The 25,405-nt window shown below is 45.9% G+C and overlaps 1 protein-coding gene across 5 annotated transcripts in view; it reads left to right on the top strand.

Moving 5' to 3' along the window:
* The window catches only part of cep44 (centrosomal protein 44), a 67,760-nt gene that overhangs the window by 19,121 nt on the left and 23,234 nt on the right, over nucleotides 1–25,405 (top strand). For 4 of the 5 annotated variants that reach the window (XR_014619971.1, XM_084338344.1, XM_084338342.1 and 1 more), the window contains exons 4-6: nucleotides 9,817–9,987; nucleotides 10,608–10,679; nucleotides 22,684–22,878. Coding sequence is in view for 4 of the 5 variants with exons in the window: in XM_084338344.1 (XP_084194470.1) it covers nucleotides 9,817–9,987; nucleotides 10,608–10,679; nucleotides 22,684–22,878 (438 nt within the window). In the remaining variant the exon portion in view is untranslated. The remainder of the gene's footprint in view (nucleotides 1–9,816; nucleotides 9,988–10,607; nucleotides 10,680–22,683; nucleotides 22,879–25,405) is intronic. The other variant, XM_084338343.1, reaches the window with a different exon arrangement.

The raw sequence follows: 25,405 nt of genomic DNA, 5'->3' as shown, positions 1-25,405 counted from the left end.
GCAAAGACATAATCTATTCTGGATAGTGTCTTATGTCTCGCAGATCGACAAGAGTACTTTCGGGTCGTGGGGTTAAGTAACCGCCATAAGTCCTTTACACCTGTAATCTTTGACCAATCCTTTAATGCCTTTGATGAATTCTTTTGTTCGCTGGAAAAGGCGAGGTAAGATTTGTCTATCCTTGGGTTCCAGATGGCATTAAAATCCGCTCCTATTATAAATGAGTAATCGGGAATGTCTAACATTGCATTGGTTAGTGTAGTGAAGAAATCTTCTTCGTACAAATTTGGGGCGTATACCGCTATCAACGCTATTTTCCTGTTCTTATGTTCAATCTTAGCTATAGTTATCCGACCTTCTACATCAGACCATACTCCCTTTAGTACAATATTCAACTTACGTTTAACGACTATTGCTACACCCCGAGTTCTCGTACCAATAGAGGAGTGACTGATATTATGGTATATGTTGTCCGCTAATTTACCTATGTCTTTCCCTAGAATGTGTGTTTCGCTTAGCAGAGCAATGTCCACATGTTCTTTTTTCATCAGTGTGAGCACGCTTTTGCGTTTAAGTTGGTTATTTATTCCCCCGGTGTTCCATATCATTATATTCAAACTAGCCATAGTCTATACATGTTGCATTGTAATTTTTGGTAATGCTTCTAGAGTGCGAGGCAATACTAGATATACATCCCACTAGTGAGGTCCCGTTGAGAGCCGAGCTTAAAAACATACATATATACAAATAAAAATCCCCTACCCTTCCCTCCCACCGAGAGTCGTACCAGATTGTGTTCCATGAACACAACCTTTGCGTATGACTCTCTCCCTTGCACCACCGGATATCCCAGAATGATCCAATTATCCTTAACATTCCTATGTATACCATAGGATCTAACACTCTAAATTCTACCATAAGTAGAATGTCGACTGTGGCTTGGCCACTTACCCGTAAAAAATAAATAAATAAAAATTTAAATGAGATAAACTAAAAATAAAGACCAAAAATAAGCTTCAATTGTCATGCCTTAATCACTTACATTTTATATGAACTTGTAATTTATAGTAATTTATAGTAACCCATGAATAATATGAAGGTATTGAACTGAAGAGAGAGCCTCAATAAATCAGAGAGAGCGGATGAAAAAGAAGAAAAAAAAAAAAAAAAAAAAAAAAACAAGTAAAAGGAAGAGAACATTAACTTAGATCTTAAAAGAGCATTGCTATGCTTAAACATCTAAAGTATTAATTGGAGAAGTAGTGAAATTATTTCCCATTAATAAAAAAAACAATTTTTAAATACGTATATGCAGCATTTCCCCCGACCGGGGTGGGCGATGATCGTTGTGTAGAGTGATCTTTCAGCCGGCCGGCTATGATGGCTCTGTGGTTTTGCATCTAGATAGCTGTTGATTATTCCCCCGAGGGGCTTCTGGTAGAATGAATGACCACGTATTGCTGATATTCCAGAATGCTCCATATATCAAAGAATGCTTCGATGTTCTAGATTATTCCAATATGTCATTTTTACATTGTCTGAATGTTCCAGTATGTTCTGGAGTGTTCCAATCTTAAATCCAATATGTCCGCAATAATATACACGTCGGGGAAAGTATTCAAAAACTCTGAGCACGTAGGTCTCTCTGTCCCAAATCCTTGATTATTAAAGGTTGTACTATATGGTGACCTTGCATAACTGAGATTTAAAAGGCCATTTATACACTAATCTGCTCCTGTTCAGACAGGAATTTGGCTGCCTCTTCAGGCGATTTGAGGAGAACTTTTGCTCCTTGTTTGTCGACGGCGCGAAGTATTGCAGGGTATATTAGTAGGGGTCTGTATTTCCCCAGGTATAGTTGAGACATCACCGTCTTGAACTTGGCACGCAGTTCCACTACCTCACGACAATAATCTTCAAAGCAGTGTATTGGTACCTCCATGTGTTTCAGATTGCCTTTCATCCTGCGAATTCCACGCATAATCATTTCTTTTATTCTGACTTGGCGCAGTACAACTAATATCACTCTGGGCTTAGCGTTGCTGTCACTGGAGCGGGGTCCCAATCTGAAGCTCTCATCCACCTCCGGTATTTTAGGAAGGATTCCTGTTCCCAAGATTTTCTGTAATTCTGTGGCAAACTCTTCAGGGTTTTCACATCTCACTGATTCGTCCAGACCGACAATGCGAATATTCAGCCTGCGTTTTTGATATTCCATCTCGAATATTTTGGCTTTCTGTTCTTTATTGATTCGCGTGAGCTCCTCCGTTATTTCGCTGAGCTCCGTCTTGATTTCATTGTAGTTCCCCTTCATCTCGGCAGTTAGGTTAACTGTGTTAGCCTCTACTTCCTTGTAGATGTGAGTGAATTTGATTTCGTGGGCTTCCACTACTTTCTCCAGAGCCTCGGTGCGTTTATTCTGTGCGTCGGCGTCCGCTCTCAGCGCATCAATTTTGCCTTCAATAGATTCTTTAATAGCATCTACTTTTTGAGTTATTATCTTCTGTGATTCTGTGATCATTTCCTCCATTCCCTCCATTCTCTTCTCCATTGTCTTCCCCATTTCTTCCATTTTCCGGATGATATGTTCGGTATCTGCGGAGGTCTTTGATGGGGTTGAACTTGAAGCGGCCTCTGTCGAGTCAATACTTTCTGCTGTCCGCTGTACGTATCCTGGGTCACGTAGCGGGATCTCTTCGACTGGTTTTTGGTCTTTCCCTGGGTTTTTCCTTGATGGCATCTCGATTCTTTTGGTCAATATAGTTAGTTGATAGTCTCAGTTGATATATGCGTCAAGTTTTAAACGCATTAATGGTATATAATTATGATTTTAAAACGAAAAAAAAAATAACGGGTGAGCAGCTGTGTCACATGCGACCTACTCCATTCTACAGCTAAACCGGAAGTCATTACAGTTCATTACTTAAATAGGTATGTGACTGGCAAGGGACATGCATCTTGCATACAGGGCACACAAAATCCAAACTTTAACAAGAAATGCTTTCAGACAAATTCTTTCTTTATTTGCCCATAATGTAAAACAAAAAGAACAAGGACATAACCATATAACCGATATGAAGCAGTCCGAGACCAGGCAGCGCTGGTGTGGACTCAGATTACAGGGAAAGCCTGAAACCAACCTAGAAACACCTAGAAACCAACATAACAAATAGATATAATGCATACAAACACCTGTACATATTTGTGGAACCAAATAAATAAATGTATTATTATTATTATTATAATTATTCGTGTGTGCGTGTGTGTGTGTGTGTGTGTGTGTGTGTGTGTGTGTGCACTGCACACGTGTCACAGTTCCAGCATCATGTCTGCTGGCCACTTTTTCAGATCCACACACACACACACAGTATTGCATTAATCAGAAGTACAAGGAACTCTGCATGAATGAAAAGTGCTTTATAAATAAAATGAATTATTATTATTATTACCTTATTTGCATATTGTCTCGTTATTAGATAGATAGATAGATTGATTGATAGATAATTAATACTTTATTGATCCCGGAGGGGAATTTAAGTAGCCATATGATGGAGTTCTTTTTACAGAGTAAAATTAGCGGCTTAAATTTAGTGAACAGCATTTCTTCCTTGGCGATGCAATATGCCACATTCATCTTAAACTTTACCTCACAGAGATCAGCATCATCCGCTCTGGTCGTCTGTTTACTCAGCGAGTGCAAGAGGGTGCCGGTGTCCCGGCCCGCTCAGGGGTTTGTTTAGCGTTGAAGGCATCCCGGGCAAGAATGTGTCGATGGGACTTATTGTGTTTATTAATGTTATCCCTTTTTAGGATATTGTTACCCGCGACATAGGGATTCTCTGATCGGATCTTTTCCGGAGTCTCCCGGCACCAGTGACAGAAGAATAACAGCTGCGCTTCCTCATTAAAAAATATCCACGGAAAATCATTTTCCCACTCTGCGTTATATCTGTACATCTTGTTAATCTTCTCCTTTTGTCTCGTTTCTATTAACGGTGGTCCCTCTCGGGCTCGTTTGGGGTTTTGATCTTGTACTTCTTTTGTTGGATTTAATACCTTAAAAAAGCGCTTCATCTTGTCGAAGTCACCCAGTCACTGTACATTGAGCTCGCAACTCGCGGGGATATTGTTCGCTAGGGATTATGGGATTTGGTGTTTGATTATGGACTCTACGCGAGACGGGACATTGTTTTTAATCGCACGAGACTACAAGTACCAAGTGGATAGCGTGGCGCCGTGGTCCATTCAATTTACCGTCGCACTTTCTTTTTTTTGCTTGCGCCACGGGCCATCGCACCAGTGCTACTGAAGTCAATTCATTCATCGCACAGACTGACGTCAGTGTCGCACGTGCGACATATATGTCGCACTGTACAGCCCTGCTATTCTATTGTGATGAAATAGTAATGCATAATTTAATTTAGTTTATAAAAGACAGTGTCTACTGACAATCATTTGCATTAAACAAATAGATGGGTGCACCAGATTTAGCAAGAAGCTATAATTTCTAGTCCTGTGTACTTTATGTACTGCAACGTTACATAGCTATTTCATCACAATAGTGTCGGTGATTAGCCTCGCCCTCTAGCTGTATCTATTGTGATCACCAGGGATCATCGTTAGAGAGCTGGTGTGTATGGGGCTGCGGCACTGCAGATATACCCTACTCTGTTTTGAAGCACAGTGTTTTTCCGTGTTCACGACATGGCTTTTGGAGAGTGAACTTCGCACATGTTTTGCGAGTCCAGTCCACGGCATGTTGACAACATTATCGCCGGTCATATACAAGTCATTAGGATACTGCGCTGCTCTGAATTGAGGGCTTAGTGTGGAATTTCTTCCGACGTTAACGTTAACACCGAAGCAGCTATAGATTCAAATCAAATCAAATTTATTTATAAGGCCCGACAACACACGTTAATGTCCCCATGGGCCGTACAGGTCTTCTTTAAACAAGTCGAGAAGAAAACATAACAATAAGTCAAGAACAGAACAAGAACACCATAAGGTCCAAAAAATTTAAGATAAATGCAAATAAATGAAAGAATGCAAGCACTCCCAGACATACTCCACGCGAAGGTAAGGAAAAACTCACTACAACCTAACAATAGGGAAAAATGCTCCACAGGCAGTGTGGAGGAGAGAAACCTTAGAAGGGCCATTCAAGGGGGGATCTCCCTTCTTAGATGTCGGTGATAGTAGTGTTGCAGACTAACAGTTGGTAAGCATGCACTCAAGTGTGAAGTGAAACACAGATGAGTGCATGCAATAGCAACTGAACATTTTGAAAGATTAAAGATAGAGCTGATAGCGATAGCAACTGAACATTTTGAAAGATTGAAGATAGAGCTGATAACGGATCTATTTGAGGCACAGGGGCGGCGCAAAGAGGGTCACGTCCTCCCCGTCTTAGTCACGGGACATTCAACACTCCGGTCATTGCTCAGGGACAGCCGGAAACAGGGAGATAGGGGGCGGCGCAGAGAGGGGGGAGGAGTTAGAGAGTTCCCATGTTTGTGGTGCTGCAAAAGAGCAGACATGTAGTACCCTGTAGTGCCATGTAGTACCCTGTAGTGCCAAGTAGTACCCTGTAGTGCCATGTAGTACCCTGTAGTGCCATGTAGTCAGGGACCGAAACTAAAGCCCGCCGCCCGCCAGGGGCGCTCAGTTTTTACCTTTGGCGCTTGACACTTAGAGGGCTGCCCGCCGTGTGGCGTGTAGTTCATAACGATACTCTTATTTTGATTGTGCGAGTACAGATTATAGCCTCTCTCGTCTTTTTTTTTCCTCCGCCGCGAGATCGTTAAAAAACTACAAGTCCCACATTGCACTCAAGTCAACAGTCCAATCACAGTAGAGTGACGTGACTGGTTTCATGAGAAAGAAAGCAAATGACCAATCGGAAGCTCTCATTTGGCTTGTTTACTTCCTGAAACGCCACCATTGCGATATGCGGGCAGTCTGCTCTAGTTTAGATCGGACCTCCATGAGCTACCGTTACTGTTTAAACAATGACCCAGTCAACTATTCACTTTTAGTTTAATACATGACGAGGCATTGTCTAACGGTATCTAGCTGGCTAGCTGCTGATATCAACAAATGCTCCAGCAATAGTCGACTCGAGTGCATAATACCTCCGTTCCCTCGTTAGCTAGCTCACGTTAGCTAGCTCCCGTTAGATCTATCTGTCCCAGTAAACTAAATTGTCTTAACGTTATCTACCGGGCTAGCAGTAGCTACAGATAGCTCCTGATATCAATGTCTTATAACATTGATTGAATGCGTATTCTAGCTGAGGGCATGTTGAATGTGATTTGACAAAAGAACGTAACGTTATACCAATAGGGTCCAGCTGCATCGCCGGAGAATCCTTGCATGCTGAATGTAGGGTCTAGCTGAATATAGGGTCTAGCTGCAGGGCCGGAGAATCCTTGCTGGAGCTGGAGGCTACTCAAGTATACACACAGACAGTGGAGCTGTTTGCAGATGGCGAGCATTTTGACTTATTGCGTGGTGGCGATGTCTCGCAGATAATACAACTACAAGTATGATTATATAATATATATTTTATTTAAAAAAAAAATGTATATAAAATATATATATCTTTTTTTTTAATCAAACAAAATTTGGCAGGTAAGAAATATGCTTGGCGGGTAGATTCTACCCGCCACTGGCCGGTGAGTCAAAGTTAATTTCGCTCCCTGCATGTAGTACCATGTAGTACCATGTAGTGCCATGTAGTACCATGTAGTACCCTGTAGTACCATGTAGTACTATGTAGTACCCTGTAGTGCCATGTAGTACCATGTAGTACCCTGTAGTACCATGTAGTACTATGTAGTACCCTGTAGTGCCATGTAGTACCATGTAGTACCCTGTAGTGCCATGTAGTACCCTGTAGTGCCATGTAGTAGGGCTGGGCGATATGACCAAAAACGTTATCGCGATAAAATTATAAAATTATTTTCATATAATTCGATATCGATAATTATCGTCGATATAATGTCCGTCAAGTTTAATTAACTTCTTATGCTGCTGCGAATGTCTCAAGTCGAGTTGATGTCGTCATCAGTCTGCGCACGTTAGCCGACAAGCGGAGTATCTCATGACAATAAATATGACACTAAAATACTCTCTTCCGCCACAATATATTGAAACGACGTCCACTGTATATCCCACACTACCATAAACGTGGCCTCAGAATTAAAAAAAAACACATACTCGGCACGTAAATATATAAAAACAGCGACGTGCAAGCTAGTTATCCTAGCCAGCCTGTTGGTTCTAAGCGTGTATTCCATGACAATGTGCTAAATATGACACTAAAATACTCTCTTCCGCCACAATATATTGAAACGGCGTCCACTGTATATCCCACACTACCATAAACGTGGCCTCAGAATTAAAAAAAAACACATACTCGGCACGTAAATATATAAAACAACGCCGTGCAAGCTAATTAGCCTAGCAAGCCTTGTTGTTGAGTGAGTCCTACCTCCTTCCGGGTCTCGGCCATCTCCTTCACTGATTGGTTGTTAGCTGTTGTGCGTATGCACGTCATCACGTAACGCTGGTTGTTGTTAGTGAGTGAGCTGAGCCGAGGCTGAACGGAGCCAAGCTTGGAAAATCGATATATCGAAACTTTGCGACCACGTTTCATGTTTATTTCGAGGAAATAATTTATCGCGATAGTTATCGTTATCGTTTTATCGCCCAGCCCTACCATGTAGTACCATGTAGTACCATGTAGTACCCTGTAGTGCCATGTAGTACCATGTAGTACCCTGTACCCTAACTAAACTAGACAGATTAATCTAAAGGTCAGTCCCCGACCAGGTGAGATCAGGGTAGGTTGAAGGAGAGAGAGAAAAGATGAGTCTTAAGCAGGGATTTAAAAGCTTCGACAGAGCAGGCGCCCCTGATGACGGCAGGTAATTTGTTCCACAGGTAGGGAGCGCGGTAGACAAAGGCTCTGTGGCCGGCGGATTTCTTTTTAACCCTAGGGATCAATAGAAGCCCCGTATTTTGTGAGCGCAGAGCACGAGCGGGCAAGTATCGGGAGATGAGATCGGATAGATAGAGCGGTGCAAGCCCATTTAAAATGTTGTAGGTGAGGAGTAGCACTTTAAAGTCAAATCGGGCTTGAATAGGAAGCCAGTGTCGGGCGGACAAAACTGGTGTGATGTGATCAAATTGTCTAGTTCTAGTTAGTATCCGTGCAGCCGCATTTTGCACGAGTTGAAGATTTTTGATGCTTGAATTAGGTAGGCCTGAAAAAAGTGCATTACAGTAGTCCAGACGTGATGAGACAAAAGCATGAATCAGGGTTTCAGCATCAGCCAGAGTTAAAATGGGGCGAATTTTTGCGATATTACGAAGATGGAAGAATGCAATTTTGGTGACCTTTTTTATATGTGCATTAAATGAGAGGGAGGAATCAAAAATGACTCATAGGTTTTTTATGGTGGAGCTCTGGGATACATGACAGGTATCAAAGTTGAGGGAGATGTCCTGAAACAGGCCTCTGTGGTTTGGGGGGCCGACAATTAACATCTCAGTTTTATCTGCATTAAGGAGTAGAACGTTTTGCGACATCCATTTTTTGACGGCAAGCAAGCAGGCCTCAAGGTTTTGTAGTTGGGAGGAATCATTTGGCTTAATAGGTATATATAGTTGGGTGTCATCAGCGTAAAAATGAAAGTTTATGCCAAATTTACGTATGATATCGCCGAGGGGTAGCATGTAAATCGAAAATAGCAAAGGGCCCAGGACAGAGCCTTGTGGGACACCACATTGCACTGGGAGGGTCTCGGATGTTAAATCATTATAGACCACGCAGTGTGTTCTATCAGTTAAATAGGATTGAAACCAAGCTAGTGCGAGACCCCGAATGCAAACATGATTCTCAAGCCGACCTAGAAGAATCGAGTGATCGATAGTGTCAAAGGCTGCACTGAGATCAAGCAATAAGAGCACAGAAGTGAGGTTTGAGTCAAGAGAGAGCAGTAAGTCATTTGTGACTTTGGTAACCGCCGTTTCGGTGGAGTGTAAGGCTCTAAAGCCAGATTGAAATGATTCATTAAGATTATTGTTTGATAAATGGTCAGTAAATTGCGTTGCGACGATCCGTTCTAACACTTTGGATAGGAACGGAAGATTGGAGATAGGTCTGTAATCTTTCAAGATTAGAAGGTCGAGGTTCGGTTTTTTAAGTAGTGGTTTAATGACGGCTGATTTAAAGGCCAGGGGCACCACGCCAGTAGACAAGGAGGTGTTGAAGATATTGAGTAGGGCAGGGCCTAGAGTTGGGAAGAGTTTTTTGATGAGAGTTGCTGGAAGAGGGTCAAACAGACAGGTTGAGGGTTTAGCCGCGCCAACCAGTTTAGAGAGGGCACTAAGTGAGACGTTTTCAAGGCAGCATAGCGTATGGCTGGAATCAAAGTCAGGGGGAAGGCCCATCAGAGGTTGGGAGGGACTCTGATTGTTGAGTAAAGCAACAATTTCATCTCTAATGAGGTCAATTTTCTTGGTAAAAAATGTCATGAATTCGTTAGCCGAGAACGCATGGTTTAGGGCACTTGGTTGTTTCTGCGTAAGTTTTGCAACTGTGTCAAACAGAAACGTTGAGTTGTTTTTGTTTTCATTTATGAGCCTGCCCGCCCCAGGTTTAGTTTTTTTTTTTACACTGAAATTCGAATTCGGATTCGAACTTGTCTACAATTCTGCAACGAATATCGAATTCGATTTTTTGTTAAAGTGACAGCCCTAGTGTGTGTGTGTGTGTGTGTGTGTGTGTGTGTGTGTGTGTGTGTGTAGGTCCTCAGAGAGGTGTTCCAGTATAAGCCCGTACTGTCTAAGCAGCAGTTCCTCCAGCCGGGCTTCTCTCAGAGGAAGGTCTCGGTGGTCTGTGACATCATCGGCCTCGCCCTCCAGAGACACTGTGACATCATCGGCCTCGCCCTCCAGAGACACGGCCGGCTCAGGAAGGTTTGTTGCGAATGTTCCAATATTTAGCACTTATTATTATTCATCCATCTGTGTGGTGTCTTTTTTATTATCGTAATTAGGGATGTCCGATATTATCGGCCTACCGATATTGTCACTAAAATGTAATAAAAGGTTTTTCAAAAAAACGTCTTTTTTACATTTATTTAACCTTTTATTTCCCCAGGCAAGCAAGTAAGAACAAATTCTTATTTTATTTATTGTCAAAAGTATGCATAATGTTGTGTTAATTCCACGACAAGAGATATGTAATGTTAATTACCTGGAATTATTCCATTTTGCGGGGGGGTGGGGGGGGGGGGACCTCCGCATATATCGGTATCAGTTGATATCGGTATCGGAAATTAAGAGTTGGACAATATCGGATATCGGTAAAAAAAGCCAATATCGAACATCCCTAATCGTAATTATTGAGTGTGTACATCTGTACCTTCCTGCGTGTGTGTGTGTGTGTGTGTGTGTGTGTGTGTGTGTGTGTGTGTGTGTGTGTGTGTGTGTGTGTGTGTGTGTGTGTGTGTGTGTGTGTGTGTGTGTGTGTGTGTGTGTGTGTGTGTGTGTGTGTGTGTGTGTGTGTGTGTGTGTGTGTGTGTGTGTGTGTGTAGCCCAGACTTACTGTCAGCAGTGATTATGCTCCTGCTCCTCGAGGTGAAACAGCCACGAACACGGACTGTACTGTAAGTAAACACACTAACTACTGTAAGTAAACACACTAACTACTGTAAGTAAACACACTAACTACTGTAAGTAAACACACTAACTACTGTAAGTAAACACACTAACTACTGTAAGTAAACACACTAACTACTGTAAGTGTAACTGAGGGGTACAATTCCCTGACTGTATTACTAGATATGATACTTACTACCACTACCTTTGTACTTAATATTCTGCCACCCAGTACACGGCATAAATATATTATCATGAACACTCTCACGTAGATGAAACGGATCCAACACAAATGTACGAATTAGAAACAGGTCTTTATTTCTACACAGCGATGGTGTGTAGAATAAGCACTTAATCACTTAATTACATTTATGAATTGAAATAGTATGCACTTTTATGGCAAGGAGTATTCGTCGGTATATCAATAGAGAATGTCCAATCTCTGAAGGCGCAGGTGGTAAATATACGACCTGGAATAGTTAAGGAATAACAGCAATGATACTTTAATGATTATACTAGATACACTAGAGGGGGTTAATCCGGTCGCTTGTAAGCCGACAGGAGTAGGAAGGGGGGGGGGGGTAGAATCCGGCTGCCTCGTCCGGCCAAGGGTATCCCAGGTGAACCCACTGTAGTGCCGTTCAATGCGCCGGCGATCCTTGGACCACAGATGAAAGCAGGTGGACTCTTTGTGGGCCGGCTCTCTCCGGTCCACGGGGGAGAGACGTGAAGCGACCTCGTCTTGCAGAGCGTCTCCTCACCTTGCGTCCTCTCCAGGGGGGGGGTTCCAACACACGGCAGTGTCGGGGGTCTTTATCCATGGAATAATCAAAGTATCCAAAGCATAATCCGTGCCTGGGAAGGCGGGCTGTCGTCGGTAGAATAATCCGGTATACAGGTCCACTCGCTCGTCGGCACTGGGGCTCCTCGGGTGCAGCTTCACATAGGGTCAACCACCCTGGGTAAGCAGCCAGTTCTCTGCCCGAAACGATGGGGTACTGACTACGGTAGTATTCTCACCGCACGAAGCACTATATATTAACAGACTATTATTAGCTTAATAGACTACGTCCAACTCGACGATATAGTGCCAAATATGACTATTCAAATATTAATATACACGATGTCTCAATACCGATGGTAGGCGAACTTGGCCTTACTCCCACACGTGGCGTCGCGGGGAGGCTTTACGTCTGTGACTCTATTGGAGGGTAAGAAACTGGACTGAAAAGAAAGTCCTACTTTAGTAGCGCAGTATATATACGCACTATGAACAAATAGTCCCATTAGTGGTGCGGTAGCCAGATTCCTACGCGGAACTAGGACTTGTTCGTACATGTGGAGCGGTACGTTTGAACTGGGTCTGAGGGGTATGGCAGCCTGGCACCAAGGTCTCGACCAATAGTAGAATGGAGACTATTATGGGATGTTCAGTAGGCTAGAATGGATATTCAATGCATATTGTACAAGGAATATACAAGGGATATCAGGGAATATTAGAGAATATACAAATACAATTAAATATATATATATAAATAAATATATATATTCGGTTTAATCTGGCCCTTCACAACAGCCACCCCCTGAATAGGTCCCAGACCTAATCAGTTAAACAGAGACAGATTAATCGCGTTGTCTATTTACACATAAGGGTTTGCTGTAGGGGTCAGTCAACTTCACAAAGTCATAGGGTTGTAGGGTCATGGTCATCATCGATTGTGTCTGGGAGTCGAGGCAGTTCTATGAGCCTTGCCACGGGACGGGTGTAAGTGCGACCCTGGACAAGCACTTCAGCTGCTCGGACCTTGCCGTCGGCACCGGTGATCACTTTGCTTACGCGGCCGGCCGGCCACATAGCTCTGGGCAGTGATTGATCAATAATCATGACGACTGTTCCTTCTGTCAAATTGTCTCTCTCCTTTACCCACTTCTGGCGGGTCTGTAGAGACGGTAGGTAGTGCAGTAGGAAACTGTTCCAAAACTTGTCGGCTAATACTTGGCTGTACCTCCACATTCGTCGGCCGTTCGCTTCTTCAGGCCGGTACATTGTCTGTGGTAATGCAGGATCTAGCCGCCCCATCAGGAGTGTGTTGGGGGTAACTGGGTCGATATCCGCCACATCACTGGAGACATATCCGAGGGGCTTCGAGTTAAGTACTCCCTCAATCTCCGTGAGGACTGTCATTAGGACTTCTTCCGCCACAGTCTGGGCCCCAAGTACTGCGTACAGGGCTGTCTTTATGGAGCGCACTTCTCGTTCCCAAGTGCCACCGAAGTGGGGTGCGTTTGGGGGGTTGAATTGGAAATCAACCTGTGCTGGAGCGAGGTGGGTCTTAAGTTCTGGGCCCATAGCTTGGAAGCTCTCTCTCTGCTCTCTTTCGCCGCCTTTGAAGTTTGTCCCATGATCGGACAATAGGGTAGACGGTCTTCCTTTCCGTGATGTGAATCTACGGAAGGCCATAAGGAATGAGTCTGTGCTCATGGTCGGGAGAAGCTCGATGTGTATCGCTCTGGTGGTCATGCATTTGAATACAATACCCCACCGCTTCTCGGTTCCTCTTCCTTTCTTTATGTGCAGCGGGCCAAAGCAGTCCATACCCGTTGAGTGGAATGGCTTGTCACCGATTCGGAGGCGACATGGAGGAAGGTCAGCCATCCTTGGTATGCTGGGCTGCGCGCGCCACTTGCGGCAGACTAGACATGTTCGCTGGAAGCGTCGTACCGCCTCTCTTCCTTGTAGGATCCAGTAACGACGTCTGATTTCCGCGAAGACTCTTTCTGCTCCTGCGTGATGTACATCCTCATCGTATTTCTTTATAATCAGCTCTGTGACCTTGTGTCGGCTGTTCAATACGATCGGGTATTTAATGTCATCCGGTAGATTGGGGGCTCTGCGTAGGCGACCACCCACTCTGATGAGGGTGTGAGCGTCGCTCTCGGGGGCCAGGTGAATTAATCTGCTGTCGGATGGGACGGGCTTTCCTCCCTGTAGACAGGCCAATTCATCGGGGAACGAGTCTCTCTGGGCTCGCTGCAGTAGAAGCAATTCTGCTTCCTCGTAGTTAGCTGCTGACATATCAGCGGGGGACTTGCACTCCGGGTGGTACCGCAGGAATGTTCTTTGTTGTGCACTCTCTATGGACGTGCAATCGTCTATGTTAGGGTCGGTGGAGGCTACGGTGCTCAATCCACAGAACACAGACTTCTTAATTTCCACCTCCTCTGGACTTGCTTCCCTCGGGATAGGCATGGGCCACTGTCCTTCCGGGAGTCTTAGGAATGCGGGGCCGTCACTGTAGACATTGCGACGGGTGAGGTCATCCAGGGGCATCCCCCGGGTGATGACGTCAGCTGGGTTCTGTTTTGTATCAACGTAGCGCCACTCTGTTTCTCCGGTTAACTCTTCGGTTAAGTCTTGAATCTCGGTGACTCTGACTCCCACGAAGACTTTGTACTTGCATGAGTCCGATTTGATCCAGGCGAGTACCGTCGTGGAATCTGACCACAGGATTGTTCTAGACACCGGTATGGTGAGCTCACGTTGGATGAGCGTGGCTAGGTGCGCTCCGGCTAGGGCTGCGCAGAGCTCTAGACGTGGGATAGATTGTTGCTTGCGTGGGGCTATTCTCGAGCGGGCGAGGACAAATGCTGTGTAGATCTCTCCCCCCTGGTCTTGGGCCCGCAAGTAGGCTACTGATCCGTATGCGACCTCTGAGGCGTCACTGAAGACGTGTAAGTCCATTTTACATGTCTCTGGCCTCACCGTGGGTGGGAAGTAGCTTCGGCGCATATTAACGCCTGGGAGTGAGTGGAGCTCCATCTCCCACTCTCTCCAGGTGGATGCAAGGTGTGCGGGAATGGGGTCGTCCCAGCCCTGGTCCTTGTCCCACAATGCTCGTACAATCATTTTTGCCCTGGTGGTGTACGGTAGAATACATCCTAGCGGGTCATATTGTCGGGCGAGTGTTGTGTACACACTCCGTCTGGTGGTCGGCGCCGCCGCCGGCCTTCCCTGCTCCGTAGTCAGGGGCTTGTGTCTGTAGTGAAGCGAATCTGTTTTGAATCGCCACACCAATCCCAGGGTCATCTCCTGGGCTTCTCCCGGGATTGTAGCCATCCAGGTCTCGCTGCTGGCTGCCTTGTCCTCGGAGGAGAGGCTGCGCAGTACTTGCGGATCGCTGCTGGCCCACTGCCTGAGATCAAAGCCGCCTTTGATCAATGAGGCGCGGAGTTTAATCAGGAGAGCCTCGGCTTCTTCCTGGGTTGAAAGGCTTTGTAGACAGTTGTCTACGTAGAAGCTGTTCTTTACGCTGTGTCGGACCTCTTCGTCCGCTGCTGGGTCCTCTGCTACATGTTTCTGTAGTGCAAATGTCGCACAGCAGGGGCTGCACGTCGTTCCGAAGGGGAGGACTTCCCATTGGTAGATGGCTGGGTGCTCATCTCCTGGCTTCTCTCTCCATAGGAACCGTAACAGGGGCTTGTCCGCCTCTACTAATCTCACCTGCAGGAACATTCCTTTAATGTCCCCGCTGATGGCCACCTTTTCCTGGCGGAAGCGGAGTAGAACGCCGAGTAGGGAGGGGCCGAGTGTGGGACCGGGCAGTAACTCTTTATTCAGATTTTGGGATCCGATCTGGTAGCTGCAGTTAAATACTATGCGGTCTTTACCGTTGTGATGGACCTTGTGGTGGGGCACGTACCACGATTCAGTGGTCTGGTCAGCCTCTTTAATGTCCATCTTTGTGACGTGTCCCGCTGTGATGAGCTTCTCAATCTCAGCGCGGTATACACTCTCTTGGGCGGGGTTCTTGGCTAAGCGCCGCTCCGTGTTCAGCAGGTACCGTTCTGTGGCGTCTGTCTTGGCGTGGAAAGTAGGCATTCCTTCTCGCCGCAGGAGTGGCGTGGCGTATCTCAACACGCCGTTGACCGGGACTCTCTTGGTCCCTGTCTCGAGGAGGTGAATGGCGTAAATGTCATCTTTAGAGCGAATGTCTTTCTTTCCGTTCTTAAAGGGCATTTGTTCCAAGGTCCATAGCCGCTCTACGTGTTGCAGGAGTGCGGTTTCTCCCTCTGTGACTCGGGAGTGGAGACATCTAGTGGCTGTACTTCGGTTGAGAGATTTGGCGAGCGGGCCTTGGAGAGTCCATCCCAAACGGGTCTCGACTGCTGCAGGGCAGCCTCGGGGTCCGGTATGAACCCGGTCTATCGGGACAATGAGGTCTGCATGGTCGGAGCCTATCAACAGGGTCGGCATAGCATTGTCTATGAGCGGGATCGGTAACTTGCGCAGATGTGCATATTTCTCCATCAGCTTGGCGACGGGGTATGTGTACCGCGACAGTCCTATTTCTTGGCTGGTGAAAGCGTCTGCAATCTGGTACCGTCGCTCAGGCTGGCCGCTTGCTGCGATAGAGAATGAGACATTCTCGCCCTTTATCGTCTTCAAATCTCGTCTTATTGTCCGAATTGTCATTTGGGTTTCGCTTCCCCGCAGCCCTAGCTGGGCCGCAGCGGAGGCGAGCAGCAGGGTCTTCTCTGACCCGTCATCGAGGACGGCGTAAGTGTCCAGGACTTTATTCTGGTAGCTTAGTGTCACACGCACTACTTTTAGGAGTACTCGGGCTCCACTGCTGCTGGCGGGATCGATGTACATGACGCTCGCTTTGCGGCTGGATGGTGCAGGTGAAGGGCGCCGTCTGTTACTGTCGTGAAGTATGTCCAGATGGGCTCCATCGCACTTGGTGCACCTTTTCTTTAAGCGGCATTCGGCTGCCATGTGTGAGCGCGCACAGCGAAAACAGCGCTTGTTGGACTTTATCCATTGACCTGCTTCCTCCGCGTTCAGCTTGGGGAAGGAGTCACATTGCGCTAGCCAGTGTTCTTTCTCACAGTAGGGGCACACTATCTTCCACTTCTCCGTTCTGGAGGGGGTACTGTGGCTCCTGCTGCTCGGTACTGACTCCGATTGGTGCATCACAGTCACCGATCTTCTTCCATCATTTAGTCGTCTGGTTCCTTCTCTGGAGCCAGGGGTGCTCCGTCCGAATGTATCTAGCCGTAGGCTGCTGACTTCTCTCGCCAGGAAGTCTGCTAGATCGAGGAGGTTCGGTTCGGGGCCATTCGGGTCTCTGTGGTCCCTCTGCCGCCTAAAGCGCTCCTGACGAGCGGGCGGCAGCTTCTCCAGGATCCTTTCCACATTTGAGTTGGCGTAAAGTTCATGCCTCCCCTTCTCTCTTTGCGCTCCCAACATCCCTACCAGGGACTGCACTCTGATGGACAGGTCGTCCAGTGCTCGATTGTCTATTGCTGGGGGTAAGCGGTCGATGTGTCGGATCTCCTGGATCACGTAATCCCATATGCGCCCATACCTCTGGTCCAATGCTACCAGCGCTGCTGTGTATGGGGTGGTGGAAGTCGCGTAGGCGAGCGCTATATTATGTGCGCGGGGTACCTTTAAGTGCTTCAGTAGGATGGCGTATTTGTGGCGTTCATCCAATACATCCACCAACATGGTCTCCAGACACATGCGGAGTTCTGTATACTGGGCCCGGTTCTCTTGGGTGAAGTCGGGTACCATAGGCGTGCCAATGTATGACGCTGACTGTGGATACATCGGCGAGCGTTGGGGGAGAGGCCTCCTAGGCGAGTCTCCTCCCGCTCCTTGGTATGGGCTGGTACCGGCAGTGTACCATGGCCCGCTTGTCCAGGTGCTGTTCCTCGGTGCGGGTCGTGCGTCGTGCTCACCCGTGTATAGAGTCGGGGGTCTGTAGCGCAGCTCCGCGGGAGTATAGCCTGGGCTGTACCGGACCTCCTGGTCCGGTAGAGTACTGTGCTGTCTTCGGGCGTGGTTCTCCTCCTCTTCCTCTTCGTCTTCGGTTAGGTCATCCAGTGCTTGTAGTCTCTGGTTTAGCCTCTCCACAGGATATGCTGCTCCTTCCCGGTTGCTAGGTCTCGCTTGGACCGGTGGGGGGAGGTGGTCTGTGGGGGGTATAGACCTCGTCTGTTGGTCAAGTTCAGGGTTGTTTACTCGGCTAGGGGATGCCGCCCTGGAGGTGTGTCTAGACGAGTTCCTGGAGCCTCTGGCGGAGGGAGAGGGTGTTGTCCGTCTGATCAGCTGTTCTATTAGTTGCGACTGCTGTCTGTCGCGCGCTGCGTCCCGTTGAGCACCGGCTCGTTCTCGGGCCACATTCTCTTCCATCTGAATGCGTCTTATTTCTAGACGTATCTGCTCGTGTTCGCTTTGCTGCTGGATCTGCAGTCGGTCGCGTTCAGCAGCGGCGTTCAGGCTGATGAGGAAGGCCTGCTGTAGGGTCCTCTCTGCCTCTGGAGAAGGCGGTTGTATAGGGGAGCCTTCCCTCGGGGTACTCCTTGCGGAGCCTTGGAGCTCTATCTCCACGGTGCTCTCCCCGTCTTCTTCCGTGCCGAGTTCTCTCTCGGTAGCGTTGTATTCCTCCCGGGACTCATCGGGGACTACTTCTTCAGTACTGGCGGGATGTGAAGTCATGTCTGGTTCCCACTGGTCCCCACCGTGAACTTGGTCAGTTACATTAGAGCCCGTAGGGGCCTCTATGGTCGGGGTAGTCTGGGCGTTGGGGTTAGACATACTTTTACTTTCTAGTTTTACCGCGTTTACTGTTAGTAGAAGACTAGGTTGTTGACTGACAGCGTAAGCCTCTAAGTACTGAGGGAGCCGTCGTTCGCGCTGCGGGCGTTGGTTAGGAGGATCGTTTCGTGGAGTGTTCATCATAGGCCATTTCAATATTAATAACACTATATTAATATTACACTAATTACCCTCCGGCTCGAAGGACCAATTGTAACTGAGGGGTACAATTCCCTGACTGTATTACTAGATATGATACTTACTACCACTACCTTTGTACTTAATATTCGGCCACCCAGTACACGGCATAAATATATTATCATGAACACTCTCACGTAGATGAAACGGATCCAACACAAATGTACGAATTAGAAACAGGTCTTTATTTCTACACAGCGATGGTGTGTAGAATAAGCACTTAATCACTTAATTACATTTATGAATTGAAATAGTATGCACTTTTATGGCAAGGAGTATTCGTCGGTATATCAATAGAGAATGTCCAATCTCTGAAGGCGCAGGTGGTAAATATACGACCTGGAATAGTTAAGGAATAACAGCAATGATACTTTAATGATTATACTAGATACACTAGAGGGGGTTAATCCGGTCGCTTGTAAGCCGACAGGAGTAGGAAGGGGGGGGGGTAGAATCCGGCTGCCTCGTCCGGCCAAGGGTATCCCAGGTGAACCCACTGTAGTGCCGTTCAATGCGCCGGCGATCCTTGGACCACAGATGAAAGCAGGTGGACTCTTTGTGGGCCGGCTCTCTCCGGTCCACGGGGGAGAGACGTGAAGCGACCTCGTCTTGCAGAGCGTCTCCTCACCTTGCGTCCTCTCCAGGGGGGGGGTTCCAACACACGGCAGTGTCGGGGGTCTTTATCCATGGAATAATCAAAGTATCCAAAGCATAATCCGTGCCTGGGAAGGCGGGCTGTCGTCGGTAGAATAATCCGGTATACAGGTCCACTCGCTCGTCGGCACTGGGGCTCCTCGGGTGCAGCTTCACATAGGGTCAACCACCCTGGGTAAGCAGCCAGTTCTCTGCCCGAAACGATGGGGTACTGACTACGGTAGTATTCTCACCGCACGAAGCACTATATATTAACAGACTATTATTAGCTTAATAGACTACGTCCAACTCGACGATATAGTGCCAAATATGACTATTCAAATATTAATATACACGATGTCTCAATACCGATGGTAGGCGAACTTGGCCTTACTCCCACACGTGGCGTCGCGGGGAGGCTTTACGTCTGTGACTCTATTGGAGGGTAAGAAACTGGACTGAAAAGAAAGTCCTACTTTAGTAGCGCAGTATATATACGCACTATGAACAAATAGTCCCATTAGTGGTGCGGTAGCCAGATTCCTACGCGGAACTAGGACTTGTTCGTACATGTGGAGCGGTACGTTTGAACTGGGTCTGAGGGGTATGGCAGCCTGGCACCAAGGTCTCGACCAATAGTAGAATGGAGACTATTATGGGATGTTCAGTAGGCTAGAATGGATATTCAATGCATATTGTACAAGGAATATACAAGGGATATCAGGGAATATTAGAGAATATACAAATACAATTAAATATATATATATAAATAAATATATATATTCGGTTTAATCTGGCCCTTCACAACAGTAAGTAAACACACTAGGTCAGGGGTCAGCAACCTTTACTATCAAAAGAGCCACTCCCGTCCCCCCCGTCCCACAAAATAAAATGCTCAGGGAGCCGCACAACCTATTTACCCTTAAAATGAAGTGTATACAGTGTATAACGTTTTATATGTCCCCAAGCATACCCCACATAAGCATAAAACGCCTGACAATTGCATACCCAAAGTAATTTGCGATTTATTATTATACTTTATACTTATAGCACACAGTTTGTTGCATTCATGGAATTATAAAGCAACAAAAAGAAAAATGTTGACTTTTTATTGCTGTTTTTACCTGTTATAACAAAGGAAAACCTCAAACTCTTATGAAGAGGAGAAAAAATACTGGCTGTGTAGACCTACTTTGAAATAAAACACAGAAAAGGAGAAAAAACACTGGCATCTGTAGACCTACTTTGAAATAAAACCCTGAACTATGCAGCTCTATTAGAGTCCTTCCCTTATTTGTGGAAAATCTATAAAAGAAAAAGTAAATTTATCGCTGTTCGCAAATTTCGCACCACATATCAGGCATAGGCTACAGGTAAGCCTGCATCGTTAGTCGTGAAAGCAAATTAATCTGTCCACGCTGAATTAAACCCTCAATTTTCCTCAGACTTTCCTTTTTTTGGATTTATCCATGGTTAGCTTACTGGGGGGTCGGAAACTCAAGATTAGCCACTTGCAGACGGCAGGGAGAGGCGCGGGGTGTGACATACTGTATATTTTAGTTGATGGAATATTTTTGTTGATGAAATATTTCTTATATATTTCAGTGTCACAGTATGACATCGATCTCCAAAATAAGAGAACAAAAGGGGAGCCGCAGCTGATTGGCTAAAGAGCCGCAGGTTGCCGACCCCTGCACTAAGTAAACACACTAAGTAAACACACTAACTACTGTAAGTAAACACACTAACTACTGTAAGTAAACACACTAACTACTGTAAGTAAACACACTAAATAAACACACTAACTACTGTAAGTAAACACACTAACTACTGTAAGTAAACACACTAACTACTGTAAGTAAACACACTAACTACTGTAACACTAACTACTGTAAGTAAACACACTAACTACTGTAAGTAAACACACTAAGTAAACACACTAACTACTGTAAGTAAACACACTAACTACTGTAAGTAAACACACTAACTACTGTAAGTAAACACACTAACTACTGTAAGTAAACACACTAAATAAACACACTAACTACTGTAAGTAAACACACTAACTACTGTAAGTAAACACACTAAATAAACACACTAACTACTGTAAGTAAACACACTAACTACTGTAAGTAAACACACCAAGTAAACACACTGACTACTGTAAGTAAACACACTAAGTAAACACACTAACTACTGTAAGTAAACACACTAACTACTGTAAGTAAACACACTAAGTAAACACACTAACTACTGTAAGTAAACACACTAACTACTGTAAGTAAACACACTAAGTAAACACACTAACTACTGTAAGTAAACACACTAACTACTGTAAGTAAACACACTAACTACTGTAAGTAAACACACTAACTACTGTAAGTAAACACACTAAATAAACACACTAACTACTGTAAGTAAACACACTAACTACTGTAAGTAAACACACTAAATAAACACACTAACTACTGTAAGTAAACACACTAACTACTGTAAGTAAACACACCAAGTAAACACACTGACTACTGTAAGTAAACACACTAAGTAAACACACTAACTACTGTAAGTAAACACACTAACTACTGTAAGTAAACACACTAAGTAAACACACTAACTACTGTAAGTAAACACACTAACTACTGTAAGTAAACACACTAAGTAAACACACTAACTACTGTAAGTAAACACACTAACTACTGTAAGTAAACACACTAACTACTGTAAGTAAACACACTAACTACTGTAAGTAAACACACTAAGTAAACACACTAACTACTGTAAGTAAACACACTAACTACTGTAAGTAAACACACTAAGTAAACACACTAACTACTGTAAGTAAACACACTAACTACTGTAAGTAAACACACTAAGTAAACACACTAACTACTGTAAGTAAACACACTAACTACTGTAAGTAAACACACTAACTACTGTAAGTAAACACACTAACTACTGTAAGTAAACACACTAAGTAAACACACTGACTGGATAAGATTATTTTTAGTGAACCTTTACGTCTGGAGTTTGAAGTTTGTAGTAAGTATAGCATAATGACGGAGTTAACATTGTATATTGTATAGTAGTGTACATGGGAACCAGTGCCTTCTCAGGAATTTAGCATGTCTATTTTTATTATGCACTTATGTCTTCTTATTACCTGTTTTTTTATGTCTATTTTATTATTGTATTATTGCACAATCAATGCTGGCATGACCACCCGCATGTATGCCCTGGTGTGTATGTGACACATAAACCTCTTGAATCTTGAAACGGTCTATAGTTGAGAGAGATTCTGCTCCATTTTGGCAAAAATCCTAATCACCTCAAATAACTGGAGAAAGGCTCCGTGGCTCCTCCCCCCCCTCACCTCATGGCTCCTCCCCCTCACAATGTGGCCCCTCCCCCTCACAATGTGGCCCCTCGCCTCGTGGCTCCGCCCCCCCCCTCACCTCATGGCTCCTCCCCCCCTCACCGTGTGGCTCCTCGCCTCTCGACACGAGCTGAAACCTCTGTTTGGGCTTATAACTCTTATACAACGAACGTGTGAACAGACGCTGCTGCTTTGTGTCTTCCAGCTGCCCGCACGCCCATTGGTGGAGAGACACGTAGGAGGAGGCCCCTCCCCCTTTCACAGAGAGCCCTCCCACACCACGACAAGCCCCTCCCACCGTGCCGTGCTCGGGAGCGCACAGTCGGCAGGTTCAGGAGAGGAGGAAGAGGAGGAAGAGGAGGAGGAGGAAGAAGAAGAAGAAGAAGAAGAAGTACCAATAGTAAATACCTCTCTTACCTGCGTAGCGTGTGACGTCACATGGCAGCTGCTCCAATAGCAGACGAGCTCCTCCTAGAACAGCAGGCAGTCGGTCTCCATGGTTACTGATCTGCATCCAGAGTGGGGAGTTATTTATAAAGTTATTTATTTCAATACAGTGTACAAGGTTGCACAATAATAATTTATTAAGTTATTTATTTAAATACAGTGTATAAGGTTGCACAATAATAATTTATTAAGTTATTTATTTAAATACAGTGTATAAGGTTGCACACTAATTATTTATTAAGTTATTTATTTAAATACAGTGTATAAGGTTGCACACTAATTATTTATTAAGTTATTTATTTAAATACAGTGTATAAGGTTGCACAATAATTATTTATAAAGTTATTTATTTAAATACAGTGTATAAGGTTGCACAATAATAATTTATTAAGTTATTTAAATACAGTGTATAAGGTTGCACAATAATAATTTATTAAGTTATTTATTTAAATACAGTGTATAAGGTTGCATAATAATTATTTATTTCAATACAGTGTATACGGTTGCACACTAATTATTTATTAAGTTATTTATTTAAATACAGTGTATAAGGTTGCACACTAATTATTTATTAAGTTATTTATTTAAATACAGTGTATAAGGTTGCACACTAATTATTTATTAAGTTATTTATTTAAATACAGTGTATAAGGTTGCATAATAATTATTTATTTCAATACAGTGTATACGGTTGCACACTAATTATTTATTAAGTTATTTATTTAAATACAGTGTATAAGGTTGCACACTAATTATTTATTAAGTTATTTATTTAAATACAGTGTATAAGGTTGCACACTAATTATTTATTAAGTTATTTATTTAAATACAGTGTATAAGGTTGCACACTAATTATTTATTAAGTTATTTATTTAAATACAGTGTATAAGGTTGCACACTAATTATTTATTAAGTTATTTATTTAAATACAGTGTATAAGGTTGCACAATAGTTTAACGTTGAACTCGATAACACAGGACCGAGCGTGTTAGAAAATGATTTTTATTTATTTATTTTTTGTAAACACATGGTGGCGCTGTTTAGGGGAAGCTGGGATAATAACAATAGCTGTAGCTACTAGGGGTGTAAAGGTACACGTAGTGAACCCAACCGTTTCAGTGTGTACCGTACCGTACCCCCCAGGGGGCGCTCTGAGAGTGTTGGTACCACCCCCCAGGGGGCGCTCTGAGAGTGTTGGTACCACCCCCCAGGGGGCCTTCAGAGAGTGTTGGTACCACCCCCCAGGGGGCGCTCTGAGAGTGTTGGTACCACCCCCCAGGGGGCGCTGAGAGAGTGTTGGTACCACCCCCCAGGGGGCGCTCAGAGAGTGTTGGTACCACCCCCCAGGGGGCCTTCAGAGAGTGTTGGTACCACCCCCCAGGGGGCGCTCAGAGAGTGTTGGTACCACCCCCCAGGGGGCCTTCAGAGAGTGTTGGTACCACCCCCCAGGGGGCGCTCTGAGAGTGTTGGTACCACCCCCCCAGGGGGCGCTCTGAGAGTGTTGGTACCACCCCCCAGGGGGCGCTCTGAGAGTGTTGGTACCACCCCCCAGGGGGCCTTCAGAGAGTGTTGGTACCACCCCCCAGGGGGCGCTCTGAGAGTGTTGGTACCACCCCCCAGGGGGCGCTCAGAGAGAGTTGGTACCACCCCCCAGGGGGCGCTCTGAGAGTGTTGGTACCACCCCCCAGGGGGCGCTCTGAGAGTGTTGGTACCACCCCCCAGGGGGCGCTCTGAGAGTGTTGGTACCACCCCCCAGGGGGCGCTGAGAGAGTGTTGGTACCACCCCCCAGGGGGCCTTCAGAGAGTGTTGGTACCACCCCCCAGGGGGCGCTGAGAGAGTGTTGGTACCACCCCCCAGGGGGCGCTCAGAGAGTGTTGGTACCACCCCCCAGGGGGCCTTCAGAGAGTGTTGGTACCACCCCCCAGGGGGCGTTCAGAGAGTGTTGGTACCACCCCCCAGGGGGCGCTGAGAGAGTGTTGGTACCACCCCCCAGGGGGCCTTCAGAGAGTGTTGGTACCACCCCCCAGGGGGCGCTCTGAGAGTGTTGGTACCACCCCCCAGGGGGCCTTCAGAGAGTGTTGGTACCACCCCCCAGGGGGCGCTGAGAGAGTGTTGGTACCACCCCCCAGGGGGCGCTGAGAGAGTGTTGGTACCACCCCCCAGGGGGCGCTCTGAGAGTGTTGGTACCACCCCCCAGGGGGCGTTCAGAGAGTGTTGGTACCACCCCCCAGGGGGCGTTCAGAGAGTGTTGGTACCACCCCCCAGGGGGCGCTGAGAGAGTGTTGGTACCACCCCCCAGGGGGCGCTCTGAGAGTGTTGGTACCACCCCCCAGGGGGCGTTCAGAGAGTGTTGGTACCACCCCCCAGGGGGTGTTCAGAGAGTGTTGGTACCACCCCCCAGGGGGCGTTCAGAGAGTGTTGGTACCACCCCCCAGGGGGCCTTCAGAGAGTGTTGGTACCACCCCCCAGGGGGCCTTCA

This window comes from Notolepis coatsorum, assembly GCF_963971535.1.
Source record: "Notolepis coatsorum genome assembly, contig: SUPER_7_unloc_5, whole genome shotgun sequence".
NCBI classification, from domain to species: domain Eukaryota; kingdom Metazoa; phylum Chordata; class Actinopteri; order Aulopiformes; family Paralepididae; genus Notolepis; species Notolepis coatsorum.
The sequence above is the reverse complement of the archived record's forward strand: the minus strand, read 5'-3'. Positions and strand labels throughout refer to the sequence as shown.